At 24.5% G+C, this 23,415-nt stretch overlaps 2 protein-coding genes across 2 annotated transcripts; both read left to right on the top strand.

The window, feature by feature from the left end:
- Positions 1-3,491: 3,491 nt before the first annotated feature.
- Positions 3,492-20,309, top strand: LOC129606341 (hybrid signal transduction histidine kinase L). The gene is made up of 6 exons (XM_055516661.1): positions 3,492-4,156; positions 11,588-12,867; positions 13,541-13,624; positions 15,097-15,272; positions 18,498-20,018; positions 20,156-20,309. The coding sequence occupies exons 1-6, from the start codon at positions 3,814-3,816 to the stop codon at positions 20,307-20,309; spliced, it is 3,558 nt and encodes a 1,185-aa protein (XP_055372636.1). The 5' UTR covers positions 3,492-3,813.
- LOC129606419 (uncharacterized protein DDB_G0271670-like) lies at positions 20,228-21,842 on the top strand. Its single transcript, XM_055516778.1, has one exon. It carries the CDS (start codon positions 20,370-20,372, stop codon positions 21,564-21,566), a length of 1,197 nt encoding a protein of 398 aa, XP_055372753.1. The 5' UTR covers positions 20,228-20,369; the 3' UTR covers positions 21,567-21,842.
- The last annotated feature ends 1,573 nt before the right edge of the window (positions 21,843-23,415 follow it).

Below are 23,415 nucleotides of genomic sequence, written 5' to 3'. Positions count from 1 at the left end.
GTATGTACATACATCCATACTGTATTATGTATTTATAAAAAAAAATTAGTTTTTTTCCTTACGTAGTTTTTTCATAGCAAGCTGAGCGATATATTATACCTTATTCAACGTCAAAAATTTTGTATTGTATTTTAATAAGAAAATATAAAATGGACGAAGTCTAGAGGGCCTTGCATTAGATTATCTCAAGGAAAGACAAGACTCTGGAAAAATTATATGTGTACATACATATGTACATATTATGTATTTATATAGAAAATATTTTTGTTTTTGTACTCCAATTTAATATACATACATACATAATGTTTGCAGACATAAATATGTACCTACTGTATATGAATATTTGGACGTATAATATGCAAAAAAATAAGTTTTATATGTACATACATAAGTATATACTGCATATTGAAATATGTTCGATTATATTGCTGTGTATTTTCGTTTGCATTATGTAGATACATATTAAATTATGCAGATTTTATGTGTGAACATGATATACATACATATATTACTCATAAATCTGTATATAAAGCTATGTATATATTCAGATATTTTTTCTTTTAAAATTTTCAAAATTATTTTTTGAAATTTCAAATTTAGTTTATAAATATAAATAATTTTCTACAAATACCTAATACATACGCACATATGTACATACATACAGTATATTGTAGATGTAGATACAGAAAACTACACTATGTACTTATGTACATACAAAATTGCATACATACTTATGTATGTACACCTAATTAAGTACCGTTTATATTTTTAGAAGAAGCTCCGCTAGAAAATATTTTCCTTCTTTTTGAAATTCACATGTACATATATACAAACGCACAACGTGTATGTACAAACGTACTATATACATACATACATACTTGCATAATGTATTTGTTAATATTTATGAAAAAGGTTTCCAACCCAATCATGCTTTGAAACTTAAAGGAAATTTCAATATGTTGTCCTAATTGCAAAGGCATGCATACATAATATACATATGTACATACTTATATTTTTTTTTTGATAAAATGCTAAACGAAGCCAAATAGTATCTGATTTAAAATAAATTTCTCTTATTCTTCATCATCAATTACTTTGCATTTTGTCGTTGATGTTATTTTATCAAAAATTAAACAAAAACAACAGTAAAATTAACAATACCAACACATTTAAATTAAATTAAAAATAGTAATCCAAGAATGAAAGTAAGTATGAAATCTAGTAAATGGTTTATGTACATGAGTATGAACATAGGTGCATATGTACGTACATACATAAAACAGTTAAATACTAACCATGTGATTTACTGCAAGATAGTATGCATGCATGTTTGTGCGTAAGTAATTATTGTAAAGAAAAACACAGTTTTTTACTTTATTACAATACACATTCCAAATAAATGTAAAAAAAATCAAAATATCTAAATAAGATTATTTACCCCACTGTAAATTAATATTTACATGAATGTGTGTGCTCCCTGCTCAGCATATTATACATATACATATGATATATGTATGTAATTATATAAGTAACATAAATATCTTTTCTGCAACTTTGACGTATTTTTTGAAAGAAAAAATCGTAATTTCATATATACATAGTAAATATGTATGAATGTGTTTTGAAATAAAATTTTATAGTAGTGTTACGACATGCAAGAAATAATATTGAGACATAATTTGTAGATGTGTTCGTTTTTAGTTTCGGTGTTTGATTCCGTTCGTATTTATGAATATAGAGGGAAATGTAAACAAAGCCTTATAATTATATAGAGTTTACACATGATAATTAGTAGGACATAAAAAAATTTTGGTGTGTACTTATACTTTTAATTTTTGTATGGGTTTCAAAAATTGTTAATTAAATAATACATTTTTTTAAATGATTAACTTTGCATGTTTGTATTCAGAAGAATTGACACTTTTTAAGAAAACTTAATTTTATAAATTCATTAATTTTTTATTTTGTTAATAAAGTATTTAGAATAATTTAATACTTTTTTACATTAATATAAGTACACAAATCAAGTAATAAAACTATCTCATGACTTTCACGAAAATATGTGTGAGTGACTTTAATTGAGCTCTTTTAACTACATCAATGGCTGGGCCTGTAAAATATGACTGACACGTGTATTTGTCAATGTGTAGTATTTCATGTAATGTATATATTTCTATTTCGGAAATCAAATATATAATTTCTATGGATCGATTCATTAATTATGACATACATATTATTATATTATAAAACTTATTCGTAAATTTTGCAAATATTCTTGAATTTTGAATGACAAATAATAGGCGAATATTAGACTTAGAAATTTACTCTATATTTTTACACACCTATGTTATAAAATACAATATGTTCTCTACTTTCTGTAAAGTCTTGTAATAAAACTAAACTATGTAACAGAAATTTTGAGAACAACTTTGGTTGTTCAATACTATTGATGTGGTACATATGTATTAATGTCATAAATTTTATTGAAATTTCTGTGAAACGGGATTTTTTACTTTACTATATAGACATTAATAGTGTGCGAAACGGCTGCAAAGTAAACATATTATTTTACATATAGATATTATATGTTCCCTTTTCAATGTAGTAGTTTAATGAAATTTTTATATAATATGTACATAAAAATGTGTATGAACAAAATAAAAGTTCACACAAACAATTCTTTTTCTCTTGTTTGTTTTTATGTTTTCATTTTTCTTTTATATATTTATATTTTTTATTTTGTTTTATATACATACATACGTATGTATTTTTTTTTGCTTTCAAAGGGGACTTCGAGATAATGCATTTGTACTTTGTTTTTTTAGTGTGTGAAAATCGGTCTATCTCGTTGGTGTTAATGAAAATTCGGGGCGCAATATAGCGGTCTGAAAATAAAATAATATAAAATATAAAGAAAATTTTTTGAAGTATTATAAATAAAATATTTTGAATTTATTTATGCTAATTTTTATTTTTATGTAGAATTTAAGTAATCTATTATCTACTAATTTTTCTTCTAGTATTACAAAAACAAATTAACTACATAGTTTAAAATAATTCTTAGTAAAAATAGCTCAACTATCATCCCACAAAAGCTATCTATGGTCTTTAAAAAATTTACAAAACAAATTTAAATTAAAAAAATTATGGACGATCTAGAATTAAAAATAAATTAGATACGAATTATTTTTCCAGTAATTAATATGTTAAAAACAAAATGAATAATGAATTGTTCATTACGTAGTGGTTATTGTTAATTTTAATTTTTATGATTGTAAACAATTTTTATCTAAAACAATTTGTTCATAATTGAACGAGAATACCGTATGAATGTATGTTAATATACAAAATTTTATGTCTATTTAATGGTATACAAAATAAATATATGAATATAATTCATATAACAATTAACATAACCTTAAATTTAAATGAAATTTTATTGTGATAAAAAAAAAAGGTGTAAATTATCAAAATAAAACGTCAACTTCAAAATAATACCAACAACATAAGTTTAAGAATCCAAATTGAAAATTTTTCACCATGGATAGAAAAATTTTCATGAGTGTTTATAAATAAATAAAAATAAAATTAGTTTTTTATATACATAAAAGAATTTTTTTTCTCAAATAAAATTATGGAATAATTTAATTATTTTTGTGTAATCAAAGTTAACCAAAATTTATCTGTCAAAAGCGGAAATTTAAAATATATGTAAAACAAAATTATCAATAATAAAAGAAAGCAAATTGGAATAATTATTAATTAAAATCTAAGATAAAAAAAAAAAACAAAAACATAATATAATTAAGAATTATGTCTTCGGCACTAGCAGTTCCTACTCTGACAATAACATCAGTAACAGGAGCTGATGGCCATCAATTACCACCAGGTACAACGCTATCATCAATACCTTCATCATCGTCATCATCAACAACATTAAATAATAATAGTAATAATAATACTAGTAATAATGGAAATAATTCTAATGGAAATAGTACAACATCAATTGGAAATATTAACAATGGTAATAGCAGTAGTAATACTACTATTAAACAAGAACGACATGATGAAGCTGAAATTGCTGAAATGGCTGCTAAAATGCTTGAACAACAAAGATTAGCATTAGCAAAACAAGTTGCTCAACAACAACAAATTGGTAAGTTCTTCTTTCCTTCTTTAATTTGACAGAGCATTTTTAGGTACATAGGTACATACTAACTAAGTGCGTACTATCAAGTAAACACTTCGGCAAGCTTATTTTGTTAATTGTGTTTGATAGAAGACTTTTTTGTTTTTTAATAAGAAATTTTATATTTAATATTTTTTAAATATTTTAACTCAAAAAAAAATTTCAAGCTGAATAAAAGGATATAAAGGTAAAGTAGATCTTTTATATTTACATTACGGTTATGTAAATAATATGTACGTTCGTTGTATGTTTATACATAATTTAGTCGATAAAAACTGCTTATTTTCCATTAAACTTTCTAAATTTTATTTTTGTATTTAATATATATGTACATATAAATATACATATGTATAAGTGGATATGGAAGTGTGTACAAAAAAGTTATTCTTATTTTTTTTTTGTAACTTATTAGAAAGGAACATGAACGAACATGAATACTACATATTTGAATTGGAAAAAAAATGGTCGTGCTCTATAAAGCTTCTACCAAAAAGAAAAAAAAAGCAAAATTGTAACCTCAAATTTAATTTTGTAGACAATCTTTAGCGAGGCGAATCATTTAAACGGGGCCTCTTTTAAAAAATTTTTAATAAGTAGGTACACACTCATTCAATGGATACATACATAGCTATATACATACATCTAAATACATTATTTTATATACGAATGAATACATAAATGTGTATGTATCCAATGGTAGATACATATAATATACTAAATCATACATACATATAATCTTACAAAAATACATTTATATATATACATACATATGTATGTACACTTTGTATAACTATGAATTAAGTATATTAAAGGACTAATACATAAGAAATATGTATATGCTAAGAAATATATTTCTTATGCATACATACATACATGCATTATTATGTGTTTTCTTATATTATATTCACCTTGTTTTGCTATATACAAACATTCATATAACATTCATATATGTATATGTATGTGGTATGTTTATTGATTCTACGAACAAAGTAATTTTTGATTTTCGTTTATTTTTTATTTTTATTACTACATCTTTTTTTCTTGTTTTACCTAAATCGAAATTAAAGGGGCCTCTTATTACTTTTGTTTATTAATTAAGAATATTAATGAATGCTTATATACACTCAGAAATATTTATTTATTTTATGTTTATAAATTAATTGTGTAGGTATACTAAGAATGTATACTCGTGGTATGAGTGAATGTTTGGGTGTATTTTTTTACATAAAAATGTTCTTATGTTTAGAAGTGTGTTTTGATAAATAAATACCTACATATATACATATGTACATACAAACATAGGTATTTATTAAATTTTTGAGGATTAAAATTTTTACATTTTAACCAAATAAAAAAAAAGGCCATTTAAATATAAGAGAAAAAAAATAATATGAAAATATGGATATTTAAAATTATAATAGAAATTTAAAAAAAAAAATTATATTAAGTAGGTAGAGGCATTTTTATTGAAAAAAAAAAATAGTGTATACTGATGTGCTTCATTTAATTTATCAGGCTGCATGCTATTTCAAAAGCTTTTTTTAACAAAATTTAACTTCTCGCTCTCCAATATATAAAGTTGTAAGATTTTAAAACTGACAATGATTGAAACAGTATTAAGGAGTCGTTGCTCAAACATTTTAAAATCAACTATATATCTAACTACACAATAATTTGTAAAAAATATGGCTTTATTGCCATGATAGCAAATTAATAACATCCAAATCATATGCAGGGTCCGTGTTATAAAAATAAAAATATCACGTTCCGTTCTTAGGCTGTTTTCACTGGTTCATCGCTTTTGCGACGAGCTGATGTATTTTGTATGAAAATTTGAATTTTTGACATTCTCTTTGTTTTTAGAACTGTTTTTTTTTCTCTCAGAAATTGAATTAATTTTAACTTTAATTCTTGTCAAAAAAGTAATAAATGCATCATAATAAAAAAAAACGATCAGCTTTTTTCAAACGAACCAATGAACAATCAAGAGAAGAAATAGTTTGACTACAAATAGCTCAGCTCAAAAACGACAAATCAATGAATCCAGCTTAAGTTATTGTATTTTAAAAAATGTTTACACAATATTATACTGTCTGTATTGCGTAAAATCAGTTTTTGTCAAATCGTACATTCCAATAAAACTTGGTTTTTATTTGAAGATCCAGTGTCGTTGCATTTGATTTTGATTTAAAATAAATTTTAGGCGATTCCAAAACTTTGTTCTTGTCAAATGTTAGAATCATTACAGTAGAAAGTATTATAAAAATTCAATTTGCTGGATTTTCATCTTCTTGCTGGATGAAGATCTTAAATTTAAAACTATTATAATGGCAAAACGTATATAAATTCATGATCTACTATTAGACTATATTAATGAACTCCTTGTAAAGAGTTCCAAATTATTTATTTACATATTTCGTTGATTTCTTTTAAACAAGTTTATATGATGTGAGGTTTCAGATAAAATTTGAAAAAAAAACTTTCGAAATTGATAATAATCCAACCCATTTTTACCGACCGTATTGTATAAACAATAGGTAGGTTATGTGATGGCAACAAATTTTGCATATCGAGTTTTCGGTGGGAACGTACTTCTCCATAGTAGGGAAGTGTAAATAAACTATTTTTAGCAACCTGTCGGTTTGTCGGTCTGTGTGTGCACGCGTGTATCTCAAGTTCGGCTGAACCGATTTTGATGAAATTTTATATGTAAGTTTATTTCCACCATGGCACGGATTGATCAAATTTTGGTATATATCAGGCCTCGGGAACTGCACTTTTTAGCGGGCCTGTTTTACATTTTTGAACATTTTGAAGAAAATATTCAACCGATTTACTTAAGATTTTGTATATAAGCTTAGCAAACAGGCATCAGCAACTGGACGTTTACTACGGGCCAAATATATATTTTTGTGTATATAAAGAGAAATAATCAACCGATTTCATTGAAATTTAATATTTGAATTCCTCGTATTAAAACAATGAACATATAAATTTTTTGGAAAGATCAGGACTCGAAAACTGATCTGCGGGCCGATTTTACATTTTTCACCATATCTACGGAACGAATTGATGGAATTTCTTGAAATTTGATATTTGAGTTCTAGTTGTTACCGAAACTAACTACCGAAACTATAAGCTTACTAATGTCCTAAAAATTTGGAAAGAAGTATTTAACAGACATTTTTATAATATTCTGTAACACTTTCATTTAACTAAACAATACACAATGCGGTCGGTTATGTGCTGATCACATCAGATTTTCAATACTTGTACTGGTTGAAATTGATCCAACCCCAATTTTAAAAGTATTATAATAATTAAGTTAATAATTTTGTAATCCAAATTTTGTATGTAAAATATTGCAGAAAAATTGTCCAATAAGTTAGCAGAACTATAAATTTTGAACAGTAATTGATACTGATTTTACCTATTCTTTGTACTACATAACATTTATCCATAATTTACTCTTGTAAGTTGGAAGCTATAAGTAAGAAACTTGGATTTTAAATTCTAAGTTTTTTAACAATTCCATTGGCTTTTAAGTTGAAACGATGATGCACAGCGGCCCAAAAGATCTACTCCTCCCAAGCTCGTTGGCAAGGTTGTTGAATTGGAATAATTGCATATATATTGTAAATAATTATAAACTTTTGAAAATTTTACTTTAAATATGCGAAGAACAATTCGCCCAAGAATCTATATATAATAATTTGAAGTTGAACACCACGTCTATGGATATGTTTTCAAAGGGACGCCATCGTCCGTAAATAGGTAACACTATGAGTAGATTTAAACGACGCGTTGCATTGTGCCGCCCTTCCATATCGTGCTATTTACACAACCTGATTTGAGCCCGGGAGAAACTTCATTGATTTACGCTGGGCGTTCAACGTGTTAAGCGGCATTGAGTAAATATACACTCCTTTTTTTAGTTTATTAATTTGATTTGTTTTTTTGGGAGAATTTCAATTTGAATAAAATTGACTTAAGGCCGAACCTAGTCTTGTTCGAAATAAATGCTGTTATTTGCCGTTCTAAATAATTTAATATACTTTATTACTGAGCAGAATAACTGATCTGAGTAAAAACTTTTTAAGAAATTAAAAAGAATTACTAAAAATTTATAATTAATAAAGTAAGATACAACATAAGAGTAAATTTTTACTAAGATAATTATTAATTCAAGATGCATTAACAAATCTAAGAACTTTCACTCCTCTGTTTACTAATAAAATATTCGAATATTTTATTAGTACATTTTGAATAATTGGGGTTTATTTAACGTCAAAATGTAAAAAATTATAACCAAAATATAAAAATCAGTTGATAGCTTTTTAAGACTTTCTTAAAAATTAATTTGTCGCCATTTTACTTTTAAAAACCTGACATTAAACCTGATAATGATTCCTTTATTTTGGCGTCACAAAATGTTTGATATCAAACAAGGTTTACGTATACGATTTTCATTAGACCCAAATTAAATCTTAGATTTTGTCGTAAATGTAAATAGTAAGTTACATAAAGTTCAACTATTACCAAAATAGGAAACTACATATCTCAGATGTCATTTTTTAATAATAAAAATTTTAAGAAAAAAACTTACAAACCTTAGTGGAATTGCAAAGGTAACTGCAGCGACTTTTAGGCGTAGGTCTACTGTTTTCATTTATCATAAGTTAATATTAAAAATTATTTCCAAATGTTAATTGAAAATTAATATTTGGAGATAAACACATGTTTTACCAACTAAATTACATATAAAAGACAGATAATGCTTATACAAGAAATTTGTGAAACTGAATATTAGATTATCTTGAAAAAGTTCTTGTGGTAAAGATAAATAGATACGCTATAAATATATTGCATGATATAAGTAAGTAGTTAAAGAAATTTCAAATAAGAACAAAGAGGTGGTGGGGTCATGTAGTAATTTTGTTGGGTATGTTAACATGGTTAGGTCATGTATTCATGAGGCGTTATTGATTATCGTGTATATTATGTAAATAAATACAAATACGTACATAACATATATGTATATATACATATATATATATATATATATTTATATATATAAGTATATATATTTATATATATAAATAGCTTCGCAATTAGCACAAAATTTGTAAACATAACCCATGTGGCATGTTCATTTTCTGCAATCCCTATTTAACTTCATAATATATGCATGATTTACACTCTTTGCACTTGTCTCTTGAAAAGAAATATATGTACGTCTAATTGAAAACGCATTTAGATTATTATGATGTATATTGCTTATAACACTATAACTACACCTTGACATGAGAACCTCAATTTCTCATAAATTTTCATTACTCTCTCATTACAAAAAACATAAATGTACATATTCATACAATGTACATATTCATCCAACTCAAATGATAACTAACAGAAAAATAAAAGATTAAGTAAATTATACACTATAAGTCCTCGCCATACGACATTTTTGGTTCCAGAAATTTATGTCGTAACTCTTATAGTCGTTTGAGGAGGAAAAAAATGTATGGAAACCAAAAGTGAATTAGACAAACTATTTTATAATATAAGTATTACAACTATTTTTATATATGTTATAACTCACCTGTTTTTTTAAAAAAGGTAACAAAGTTTAAAATAATAACAAAATATAAGTAATAAAAAAACCAAAAAAATTCAAATTTGAAACAAAAATAAATCAAATAAAATCTGATTAAGTTGACATACATGTATATATCACTTCAATTCGTATTTTCAACTACTGACTAGTATTTTTAACTAAAAAGAGTTCATTATTGAAGTATGCGCTTTAGACATGCCTTACAACAAAAATCGGTATCGATTTTTATTCAAAAATCAGTAAAATCTGTCAAAAAAATTAATAATTTTTAATGTTGTATCAGGGTCCAGGGATTAATGTTGCAAGCCGAATAAAAATGGTTCAAATTTATACCATGTCGTAACTCGAATATCGTATTAGAAGATGTCGTATATGATGATGGACTTAGTGTACTGGTTTTTTAAAACTGTATTATTGTAATTGACTAATTGCATTTTTTATAAGTATTACGTTTAACACCAATGGTAAAGAACTCAGTACCATTTGGCAAAGCGTTACTTCTGTTTATTATTCTTAATTAAAATTATTCCCTTAAAAATTAGATTGTTTTATTTAATAATTTGATTAATGAGTTGAGCTTGTTGAAAAATACGCACTTGAAATATTTTGAGTTTCGGATAAAGTGGGTTCAAATGAATAGCTTTAAAATAAATAATAAAAAAAAAGTTAACTATAAAGAAAAAATGGACTCATTCTGCAAATAAATAATTGAATTTTTTTTAGAAATTCTTGAGGCCATAACGTAGAGGGGGAAAGAGGAACAAAGAAATTTTTCAAACAAAATAAATTTTTTAAAAGGTCTAGAAGCTGCTTGAAAGCGAAAAAGTGGAATTCTTTGAAATTATTAATTAAACTACTTTTTAATAGATAATATTTTAATACTTTAATTAAATTTATAAAATATTTTAGTATTTTAATAACATACAAAATCTTTACAAGTGAACAAACAAACCTCTTAACTCAAATAAGTACTTATTTGAACAAACAAGTAATTACTTATACTTGTCGATTTATCATTTTTCTATTAAGAAAATAAAAAAAAACAAATAAACAAAAAAAGTTGCTACTGAAAAAAGTAGCTGGTAAATCTTAAATAAATTTAAGCTTATTCAAATTTGAAAACATGCAACGAAACTTACTGATTTATAATAAATTTAGCATGTTTTCAGGTTATTTGAATCAGGTTTAGCATATTACACTTCTCAATTTCAAATAAATTTTGTCTTAATATTCGTACTATATTCATAATAGTCCGTTTTTTAGAGGCGAAGTGAAAGATTGAAGCCGTTTAGTGACTTGATGATGCTATTAAAATCTTCTTCATTAAAAGATAGTATGTTCAACTTTCACAAGAAATTCAAAAGAAAAGTTGAAAAACGAAAATTATGAGTTTATATATAAATATATGTGAAAATAAAATTTATATACAAATAGTTTGTCGTCCTCAAGTTTTGCAGGAAAAATACAGATATTCGGAAATGTATTTTAGCAAACTTATTATTCTACATTGTTAGGTGTCTGAGTCTTACACATTCAATTAAAGTATATAAATATAATATATTAAATCATGCAGTTGCAAAAACAATTCCACAAAAATTTAAACCCTTTAAATATTTTCAATCCAACATTTTAATTTACGAGTATATCTAAAAAATTTCGAGGAAAAGAAATGTAAAACTGTTATATTTAATAAAAATTATTTAATATACAAAACTTCGTTATATAAACTTCATTTATTTATTGCATCAGCATTTATGTACAATATTATATAAATTTTTTAGTTAACCGGCAACAGATGGCAACAGCTGCTTTATCATCAAGCCAGCATATACCCGGACTACCTGGTAATCAAACTAATATATTAAATTATTTAACAAGAAAACCACCGAATTCTCAATTACAAAATGGTAATATTCCATTTAATATATCAGGAACACCAACTACACCAAATATATCAGGATTGGGGAGTAGTCAACAGAATGGTGCCACCTCATCATCAACAGTGGCGGCGTCAGCAGCATCAAATGGCTCAAAATCATCAACAGTATCATCAACCGAAAATAGTGGTAACGTTAATTCAACTAATAGCTCATCTGCAAGTCCAGATCCAGACAAAAAAGTTTGTAATGATGAAGAATCTCAAAAAGGACATTTTGGATGGGCAACATTTGGAAAAATTTATATACCATATGTAACAAGATCGGGAGAGAAATATTGCGCTGTTAGAATGGTTGAAATGAAATTACTAAATAAATATTTATCTTATTTGCATCCAGATATTTATAGTAGTTGTACATATGTTCGTAGTTACTTCATAACAGAGGCTGAAAGTCGTTTATTAAATGAAATTAATCACAAACATTGTGATGCGCAATTTGGTCGAGATTTATTTACATTAAAAGATTTAGTGGTACGATTAAGTGATGCTACAAAATTTTATCAATTTTTAGATATTTGTTATCGTAAATTATTATCCGGTAGTAAAAGTCCATCAGATCGTTGTGGTTTTATTAGAATAAATAAGGAATCTGTAGTACCATACACAGTACGAAATAATGAACAAGTTGTACCATTATTTTATTTTGAAGGTGAAACTGATAATTTAAGACAAAAAGCAGATTGTTTATCTGGATGGGATTTAGCATATTTAAAATTTTGTTGTAAGGTTCAAGGTATACGAAATGAATTATTTTCAAGTGAATCAGTAGCTGTAATTAGTTTAAAAGATATTAAAAGTTATTTTCCAAATGGTACTGAATTTGAAGACTATTGGCCTAGTAAAGTTGTTGATTCAAATTTATTAATTGCATCTAAAAATCCTGGCAATTCAGTTAATTGGACAAGACAACCTTCAGGTCCACCACCAAAAATAACACAACCTTCTGTTATCCCAAATTTAGCAAAACAACAACAAGCACAAAACGCAAATAATATTGCAAATCAATTAAGAAATAAAGCTTATCAAAATGCTGCAGCATTACAAAATCCTAATTCAGTGGCAACACAACAGCGATTGAATACAGCATTTGCAGCGCAACAAACTGCAGCAGCAGCAGTACAGGTAATAACTATATTAAAGTATTAATAAAAATATTTTTCTTTTATCTTTGCTATAAAATTATTTTTTTTTTCATAGAATTTCTATTTATTATTTTTGTTGCATTTAATTGTATTGATACATTTTGTTTTTATAACTTCTGTCCTGTTCCTTGTTTTTTTTGTGCTTTAAATTGCTTTCCATGTAAATTATGTTTAATGTTTCTTTCATTGCTTTGTTTGGCAAAGCTGCGTTGTTCATTATATTGTGCGCTTAAATTTTCAAATTTTTTCTCATTAAAAAACTTTGGTTTGTTTGTGTCTCTAAAAATATTTTTATTTTATTTTTAAGGATACGTAACACTTCTGATTTAATTCTAACCATAAAATTTTTAAGTATCCTTAAATTTTCAAATAGTCTAATTCAATTTCTCCTTTTTTCCGACTTTTAAGGAGTAATAGTACTTGCAGAGTTGCTGTACAAATTTAATTGATTTTGATATACTTTATTTTTTTTTATTTTTTTACATTTTATTTTTGAAAATATATTGTATTATATCTGAATTAAACTTAAGATTTAAGTACTTGTTTATTTTTGCTATTTTTTATTTTAATTTTAGACATTATAGTTATGTACATATAAGAAAAGTTAAAGAAAAACAAAAAAAAACTCTAATTTCGCTTAAAATTCATTTTAGGCACTGACAAATGGTTGGGGTCTTAATCCAGCCTTATTATCGCAAGTATCACAGGCACAAACCGCTCAGCTGCTGGCTGCGCAGGTATATAAAAGAATATCAAATTTGTTTATTTTATTTGTTTTTAATATAAATTTAAAATTTTAATAATCTTTATAATAATAATAACATTGTATTTTATAAGTATAATTAATTTTAATTTTTAATTAAATTGCAAATTAAAAAAATAACAATAAATAAGTAAAGTAAATAAAATTTTTGGATCAAATTTTTGTAAAAAATTGGTGACTTTCCGTTCTTAAATGCAGTTTTTTAATTTAGTTGATGAAAATTTCATGTTACATACAATGGGCTTCAAAAGAAATCGTCCAATAAATTAATAATCTATTTTAATTTGTTAATGTATTTAATAATCCATAAAAACAGTTTAAGAAAGCAGCAAAAAAATAAAAATTCGAAAAATAAAGAAAAATTTACGCTTAAAATATGTGATAAAATTCAAAATTAGAACTAAAATATAAGAAATCAAATATCTTTAGAAACAAAAAATTAAAAAAATAACTTTAGAAAAAAAAATTTGTTATTTCCAATAAAGCATAGTTAGCCATATTAGAATTTTGTTTGTTTTGATTAGAATAAAATCAGCTTGCGTATGTAGCGCAGAAAATATTTATATAAAGAAAGAAATAAATAATAATGAACATACATTAGAAAAGTATAATATTTGAAACCTTATGTTTTTAAGGTAGAAGCATTTTTCATAATATTATGTATTGAAGATAATAAGCTTTATTTTTAGCGCGTTAAAATAATTTTTGTATTTTTGAATTTTTTGTTAGGTAATTAAATTCACTTTTAAAGTTATCAATAAACAAAAAAGTTATATTATTAATAAAATTCAAAAGTTTTAAATAGTTTTTACAATGTCTTTTGAAGCTTATTGTATTTAATTAAATTTAATGACATTATGTGTTATGAACTGCTTTAGATTTCTTATCTGAAAAAATTTTTGAACTACTCAATTGTTATAACATAATATTATGCTTTTGCATCAGAATTATCAATTTTATTAATATGAATTATTATTATTAATTTTTTATTCAATATAAATATTTCATATTAGATTTTCTCATTTTTATTATAACACCATTTTCATATTAACTATTATTATAATGATTACGTAATGTTGTTTCTAACATATACTTACATATATTTATTCGTCTTCAAAAAATTAATAACTATTAATTAAGATTTATATTTCTTTAAATTTTAGAATTTTTTTTTAAAAATATAACAAAATATTAAATTTTTGATTTTTGAAAATAAATTCAAGTTTATTTTAATTTTAGCCAAAAAATTTAAAGAAATATAGGTTCCAATGTGAAAAAAAAATTTATAATAATATTAAAATATCATAATATGTAAGAATTTTTAAAGAGTTTATTACTATTATTTTCCTTTTATCATAGATATTACTATTATTAGGTTTTGTTTTTATAAAAATTTAAAAAAAAAAGCAAAAAAAGAAATATTTTATTTTTGTTTTTAAATTTTAGGCACAACAGCAACAAAATCAAAGAGGTTATGCTGCTGGACGAAATCAAACAATGCAAAATCTTTTATCAAATCGTCAACAATATAATTATGCAAACGGATTACAAATGACTGGTATGCAACATCCACAACAACAACAACCACCACCTTTAGTAAGATCACAAAGTCAATCTCATATGTAAGTTTTATTAAATAATATCTATACTTTTTTATGTTAAATAATATAATATAATATTTTATTGAGAATTCTATAAAATTTAATAAATTTATAAATAAAATAAAATTATATTATTAAATTTATTATTATAAGTTTAGGTGATGTTTAGGAGAGAGAGATTGAAATTTAAAATAAAAATAAAACATTATAAAAACTGATTTTCGTAAAAACCGTTCATGTATAAAAAAAAAAAACATTAAGCAAAAAGGATTTTTGTGGAGGGTATTACTAAAAAATATATATAATTAAATTTGTAGAGTTGCCTTTGAAAATAATATTTAGTTATATATAACGCACAATAAATTAACTGAATTTACCACATCTTTTATAAAAATTATAATATAAATAATAAAATTCACTAATTGTTTTGTTTGTATATATATCACAATTTTAATTTACCAAAAATAAATTAAACTGTAATTAAATATTTATAAATATTTTTCTATTTATTTGTATCTAATTTTTAAACTATTTAAAAATTTTATTTTTCGTATAATTTAATATAGTTTAAGAAATTTTATTTTAAGTTTGCTTTTAATATAATTAAATTTGTATTAGATATTAAATTGTAAAATATTAAGTATTTAAAATAGCAAAAATTTATTTTTTATAATATGCTTAGTAAAATGTTTGTTTATTAAATTCGGTTGAGTAAATAAAATTTAATTTTATTTATAAAGAAAAAATTATTAATTACTTATTTTAAGTAATTAATATTACTTTTATTTATAAATATATAAAAATTTATAAAGCGTTTTTTATTATGCTTTTAATTTAAATTTATATGTGTATATATTTGGCAAACAATTTTTGAATATTTTCAATCGCTGTGTAATTTTTATGTTAATATATTTTTAATTCTTTTTTTTTGATATTATGATTAATATTTTTAATTTTTATTTTGATATGGTAAATTTAGTTTTGTAAATTTCTGTTTTTGTTATTTAATTTTATTTATTTTACTCTCTCCTAAAATTTCAATTTCATATTATATAAAAAATACTACTTATATTATTTATAAAATTACCTTGCGTTGTTAAATTTACTTTACCGATTTTATTTATTTTTTTTGCAACTTGTTCATGAAATTTTTTTTTTATTTAATTTCAATTAGAAGATAATTGTGCATGCGTTTCTTTTTCTTTATTTAAAAATATCGTACGTTTTTGTTTTATTGTTTTTTTTTTTTCAATTTTTGGTTATAATTATTTTTTTTATTTTACCATTATTTTATTTCATGAATTTTTTTACATCTTTTGCAACAAAATCTTTTATTCTGTATTTATTCCTACTTTATATGTAAAACACTATAATATTTTCTTTATTTTAGTTTTTATGTAGTTTTTGTAAGTAATTAAAAAAAAGTACGAAAATCAAATTTATAAAATATTGAAAAAATTATTTTTATTAAGGGGCCTGTCATCATTGTTTTTATGATTCACATTTTTGTGAATCTATCATTCATTTTTTGTGTCATCGTTCAAAAATGAATTATCAAAAATAGTTGTCATTGTGCATTGGAAATTTATCATTTAAAATAAAATGAACAGTTGTTTATCATTCACTCATTTACCTTTTCACTAATTTTTTTGTGACAAAGATGACGGGGGCTCTAGTAAAAAGTCATCTGTATACATTTATTTAATATGTACGATTAATGTATTTTAATTTGTCTTGCACGGTTAATGTAATTAAATTTGTTTAAAAAATTTAAAAAAAACTGTGGCAATAAAGAAAAACTACAAAATGTAACATGACTTGTGTAATATTGAGATATTTACTATTATTTAAATTATACGTTTACAAATATTTAATCAATTTTTAATTTTTAATTTTCAATTCAGTAAAAAAGGTGGTCTAATAAAAAAGAAAAAGAACGTTCTTTAAAAAAATTTACTTTTAACCAGTGCTCGAAGTGAGGCGGGATAGAGTGGGATGCCATCCCAGTACTTTTAAATAATTGGAAATCCATTCTACTACTTAATAGGAGAGAAAAATGCGTTCCGGAACATATTTTTTAAAATTTAAGAAAATTTTCTAATGAATTTTAAAAAGTTTTTAACAAAAAATTAAATATATGTAATTTTAAATAAGACCAATTTCAAATAGTAACGTATAATTTTTTTCTATTAGTGAAATTTTCGTTACTACATAGTAGTATATGCATTTCTTTGGTAACAATTTGCACAGTTTTTGATTCAATTTTTAGTTGATTTAATTTTGAATATAAATATTCTCGTTAGTTTACTTCCAAAGTTTGGTAAATTTTGTTTAGTTATTTTTTTAAAAAATAACTAAAACAATACTTTTTTTTTTATTTTTATTTGTTTTTTTTACCATCCCACTAGTTTGAGTATCCCACTTCGACCACTGCTTTTAACAATATTTTAGGAATAGTGTTCTATGATTTTAAAATTCTTATGATACAAAAATACAAAACAAAAAAAAAAATAATAATAAAGAAATTCTCTAATAAACTCAATGAAACACAATTAAATTTTTAAGAAAAATCTTAGTCTAAATTCTAGGTGCTTTCATTAATTAAAGTCTATAAAATTTTTTCCAACAATTTTAAAGTTTTTGAATGTATTTCAGTTGAAATTATGTAAGTTGTTTTTACTTATTGCCATGTAAGTTCTAAATGAAATAAATAAAAATTAAATTCACAACAATTTAAGAATATTTAATAGAACTTTGGAATCTAGCAAAATATTTCATTTAAAATAATTTTTATAATATAATTTTTTAGAGCTGCACTTACTTTAATTTCAATTTTGATTTATTTCAAAATTAGTAAGATTCTATTAAATGTTATAATTTTCGTACTTTTAATTTATTTTTGTACCTAGATTCATTATGCGTATGCAATTTAAATAAAATTTAAAATCATAAGTAAATTTTCCACTAACTTGAATTTTGTACATAATTAAGGATAAAATTATGTATATAAAATCATATATGTATATATTTTTATGCATTATATATTTAGATATAAAATGAAAATTCGGGAAAGTAAATTTAATAGGTCAACATGTAAAAAAGTTAAATTGTTTAAAATATCAATAGTTTTGATATTTTTTTTCTTTTTTTTTTGTAAATAATCGTTTATTGAAATTAAATAAATAATAAAAATATCAAATTGAGAAAAAATACCATATCTCCAATTTTGCTGTATAATGTTTCTAGGTTGAATTCTACTGCTAGTACTAGTATGGCAACTCTACAACGCTCTTTATCAGCTACCACAAATACAATAAACCAAATTCCTAATGAAAATAATCCTTCCCTTACAACTCCTTTTAATAATATTAGTGAAAATAATTCATTACCTACAATAAATCAAAATCCTGCTTTAATTTCACCACCAATTACACCGCAACTTCAGAAACATCATTATGCTTATAACAACATCACTGTAAACGGCATTAATAATTATAACAATGATGATATAAATAATAAAAATTCACGAAATATTTTAAATAAAAATAAAATAGATAATATACCATCATTGCTTCCTGTTAGGCGGCAAAATAATCAAAATTATGTTCTTAATTATAATAGTTCTGGCAATAGTAGAAGTAGCAGTGCAAGTAGTAGTACTAGCAGTGTTAGCAATGGTGATATTAATAGTATAAATAATAGTTTTCATAACAATGATAGCAATTATAATAATTTTAACAAAAATTATAATAATAACGGTAATAACAATTACAATTATTATAGTAATAAATGTATTAATAATAATAATGATAATAACAATAATAATAATTCAAATAAAAACAGCAATAATAATGGCAATGTAGATCATTTGCTACAAAACTCTCATTTAGATGAACTTGTTCGTAAAGTTTTACTTAATCCAGCTATGTCCACTTATATAACACAAAATATATCTTCACATAATTCAAATAAAGTGGTGCCAAAGCCACCTCAAATAAATACTAATAATCAAAGTCATAGTTTCCCAAATAAAAGTAGTGGAAACCAAGGTTTATATTTTCAAAATCCAGAAATTAGCATATCTCTTGCAAACCCTAATAATTCCAAAGTATCCCAATCCCAAATTAATCCTGTATCGCAAACAAGGCAAAAGAGCGTTATATGTTCAACCAATTCTAGTACAAGTAAAGATTTGCTCTCTCCTGCATCACAACTATCATTACTACAACTATCTACCAATACCTCTACAAGTTTATTAAATGGAACAATGGAAGTAACTGATTTGTCTCCTCCTTCTCGAAGGTCTTTAAATCCGGCAACAGCGAACCAATTGCAAGCGCAACAACAGCAACAGCAACAAAGGCAGCAGCAACAACAACAACAAACGTATAATCAATTGCAAATGCAAGTAAGGCAAAATGCTATGGCAGCTGCGAATACTGTTGCATTGCAACAACAATTACTTGCACAACAACAACAACAACGTGCGAGCGCTGCTGTTAATGCAATGACAACTGATCCTCATAATCAAATGCTAAGGATAATACCAGAGATACCATCAAATACTCAATCCCCACCATATAAAGTACAGAAAGTTTTAGTTTTCGATAATACTATGATTTCATGTATAAATATGAAAGCATATAATGATACGGATCAATTAATGACTTTAGCCGATTTTCGTGAACATTTCTTTCCAAATGTACAATTGGACCATTGTAAGCGCTTAATTGAAGCTTTAGGAGTTGAAATGTATAAAGGAAATAGGTAAGAATCTATATAAATTCCCAAAATCTATTTTAAATTTTCACTTAATTGTGGAACTCTCGATTAATAAAATTTTATGCAAAATAATTTTCGAAAATTTCAAGTATATACAGCTAACACTATTACTTTAATTACAGGCGGCAAATTCAAACATTAATAGAAAATGGTAAACCACATTCCGAGAATATTCCATTAATTTTAGTTCGTGATGTAATTAAGTATATGCCACAACTACGATATATGATGAGAAGTCAAGAGCAACCGCCACAGAAACGTTCACGAATAAGCTAGGAATTGGGGTGGGGAGCACATCATCATCATTTACTAGGAGGAAGTCATCATTTAGACAATATGATGTGCTCCCAAAACCATCAATCTGTTTCTGCGACAAAAAATAGTTCAAGTAATGACAGTAATAACACCAATCATCATTACAATTCCACTAATGGAAGTAAAAGTGCTACGAAAGACAGTACTACTTCTGCATCAGCATCTATATCATCTTCTATTGGAGCATCATTGTCAAGACAAGAACGTGAAAAGGCAGCATTAGCAGCAGCACTAGCCGCGCAAACATATTTTGATCATCACAATCCATATGCAAGTTCATTTTTAGCTGGGCACAATTTAACTGGAGCAGCATCAACTATGCTTTCTCCACCTTTGAGTGGAAATCCTTTTACTGCGTTTGATTGGATGACATCGCCGGCAGCAGCTGCAGCTGCTGCGGCTGCTGCTGCTGCAGCGGCTTTAAATACACCATCTCAATCGGCTTCAAATTCCGGAAATAAAAGTTCCTCATCATCTTCTAATATAGATAAAAACAATCGTGTTAGTAGCAGTAGTAGTAGCAGTAGCAATAATAGTAATAATCAATTGCGCAATAATAGCAGTAACCATAGTAGTAATTGTAATAATAATCAAGAAAATTCCAAAGAACGTAACTCTGATAGACTGTCATCTTGCCGCTATACAAATAATTCTTCGAATTCAACACCTAATATTTTAAATAATTTAAGTCACAAATCCACAACTCCTGACTTTTTTTCTATGTTTAGCGGTTTAAGTGCGGAAACAGTATTGAACCAATCTCATGCAATAAGCAGATCTGGTATAACTAGCAATTCAAGTTCAAGTAATGAAAGACATGGCGGATCAATATATGCAGATTCAACGACACCATCGTCAATTTATGGTGGTAGTACAGAATCTATTCATAATATTAATTCCAGAACAAATAATAATCATAGCAATAGTAGTGGCTATCATTCTAGTTCTTCAACATCTAACACAACATCTGCATCGTTATCTTCATCGTCGTCATCATCTTCTTCAAATAGTGCTACGAATGCAACTGCAGCCTCTTTATATAATTCACATTTTTCATCACCGACCGGGCCTGCAACACCATATCACATGGCTGCCGTAGCTGCAGCAGCAGCAGCTGTACAAGGAGGGCATGGTTTACCATCTCCAACAATTTATCCACCAACTCCACCACCTTCTGCACCATGGATTCATCCATGGTATACTGGGGATACCTTTTGAACGAAAGTAACTGTAAATATTCAAGTATTTAAATTATACTTAGTTTTAAATTTAAATACTTTATATTAATAGCATAATAAATTGCATATAAAATATATTTGAGGCAAAAACAAAAACAATAAATAATATATTAAAATCAATATATATATATAAAATATTGGTGTTTTTTCAAAACAATGTCTAAATTTCCTAAAAAATATTTTTTAAAATCAATAAATAAAACATATTCTAAATTTTGAATGTTTAGATATTCTTATAAAATAAAAAAAAATTAAAAATCAGAATATTAAGAACAATAAAATTTTGGTAGAAAATTTCAAGAAAATTTTACTAAAATTTTTACGTAAAATGTAATTTCAAAACATTTTAATATTTAAATTAATTACAATTGTATGTATGCTTCAAGTATTTACAAAAAGTAATTTTTCTTGAAATTTCAATCATAAATTTTTAATATATATCTTATGTTTTTGTAAATCATTCTTCTCTTAAAATTATTTAAAATTATTAATCGTCAGTTATGTGATGGCAATTTACTTTAAATGTAAAGTTTAAATTACTTTAATATTAAATTAAATTTTTATAAACTACTTTAATTTTAAAACTCAATTTAAAACGGTTTCGGAGTTTACAAGCAATAAATACAAGAAATCTGAAACCTTCTTGAAGGATTTAAGTTCTTGTATTTGATGGGTTTACTTTTTCATTTTTATAAAAACTAAATTTCGAACAAGCGCCTGATATCGTATAACTGACGACATACTACTGATTAAAATGTTTTTGAAGAATTTGTTTTTTGGTACACAAGTCACTTGTAAATCTAATAAATGCATAAAATTTTGAATATGAAAGCAAAAATAACAAACTTAATTCCTATAGTTTTTTTAAGTACTTTACATTTAAAAAAAATTTTATTAAATCATTATTTCGTTCAGTTACTACGAATATAAACTTTTATGGACTGAAAATTTCACAATGTAAATTTACAAAAAAAAAAAGCAAAAAAATAATAATATGTTAATTTAATGAATGTAATTAAAACTTTATTCGTAAATAGAATTCGAAAAAATATAATAAAAACAAAAATATTATATTAAATGTAATATATTTATAAACTAATATAATAATAAAAAAAAACATACATGATAAAAAGTGTATATGTTAATAAATAACTTAAATAAATTTTTAATTAAATTACATAATTTCAAATATCAATAACAAAAAAATAAAATGTGTATATTAGAAAAAAAGAACGAACAATTATAATATTTAAATATTAATTGACAACATAACATGTTTTTTTTTGTTTTGTATTACAACAAAGTTTAAAAAACATCAAAATTATATTAATATTGATCTTAATTACTTAATTATTTTAGTCAATTTAAAATTTTAACTTTCTGAAATCATTAAAAAATACTTTCTTTTAATTCATTGTATAAAAACATCAAAATTTTATACATTGTATATGATTTAAGCTTAAGTTCTTAAGCAAAAAATTAATTTTTGTTTTTTGGTCGCTTTCATTACATTTCACTATTTATTATATTTATTCACTCATATTCTGTTGGATGTATCATTTGAGATGAATGAAATATTATTCAATATTATGTTGACGCGTTTTCAGTATAAAATTTCAAATGCTAAAGTTTAATTTTATTCTAAAAATTACAACCCCATTTTGAATATACCGCTTCGTTTCAGGTGATATTTATAAAAAGATATACGGTTTAGTTATTTTATACACAAATTTTTGTTTTTGCTAGTACTATAAAATTTAGCTTTGCAGAAAACAAATTTTTGAAAATTAATCCATCAGAATAAATTTATAATTTTGTCGAAAGATATA

Source organism: Condylostylus longicornis, unplaced genomic scaffold, assembly GCF_029603195.1.
Source record: "Condylostylus longicornis isolate FDR11 unplaced genomic scaffold, ASM2960319v2 ptg000001l, whole genome shotgun sequence".
Classification (NCBI taxonomy): domain Eukaryota; kingdom Metazoa; phylum Arthropoda; class Insecta; order Diptera; family Dolichopodidae; genus Condylostylus; species Condylostylus longicornis.
This window is presented reverse-complemented; position numbering and strand designations above follow the sequence as displayed.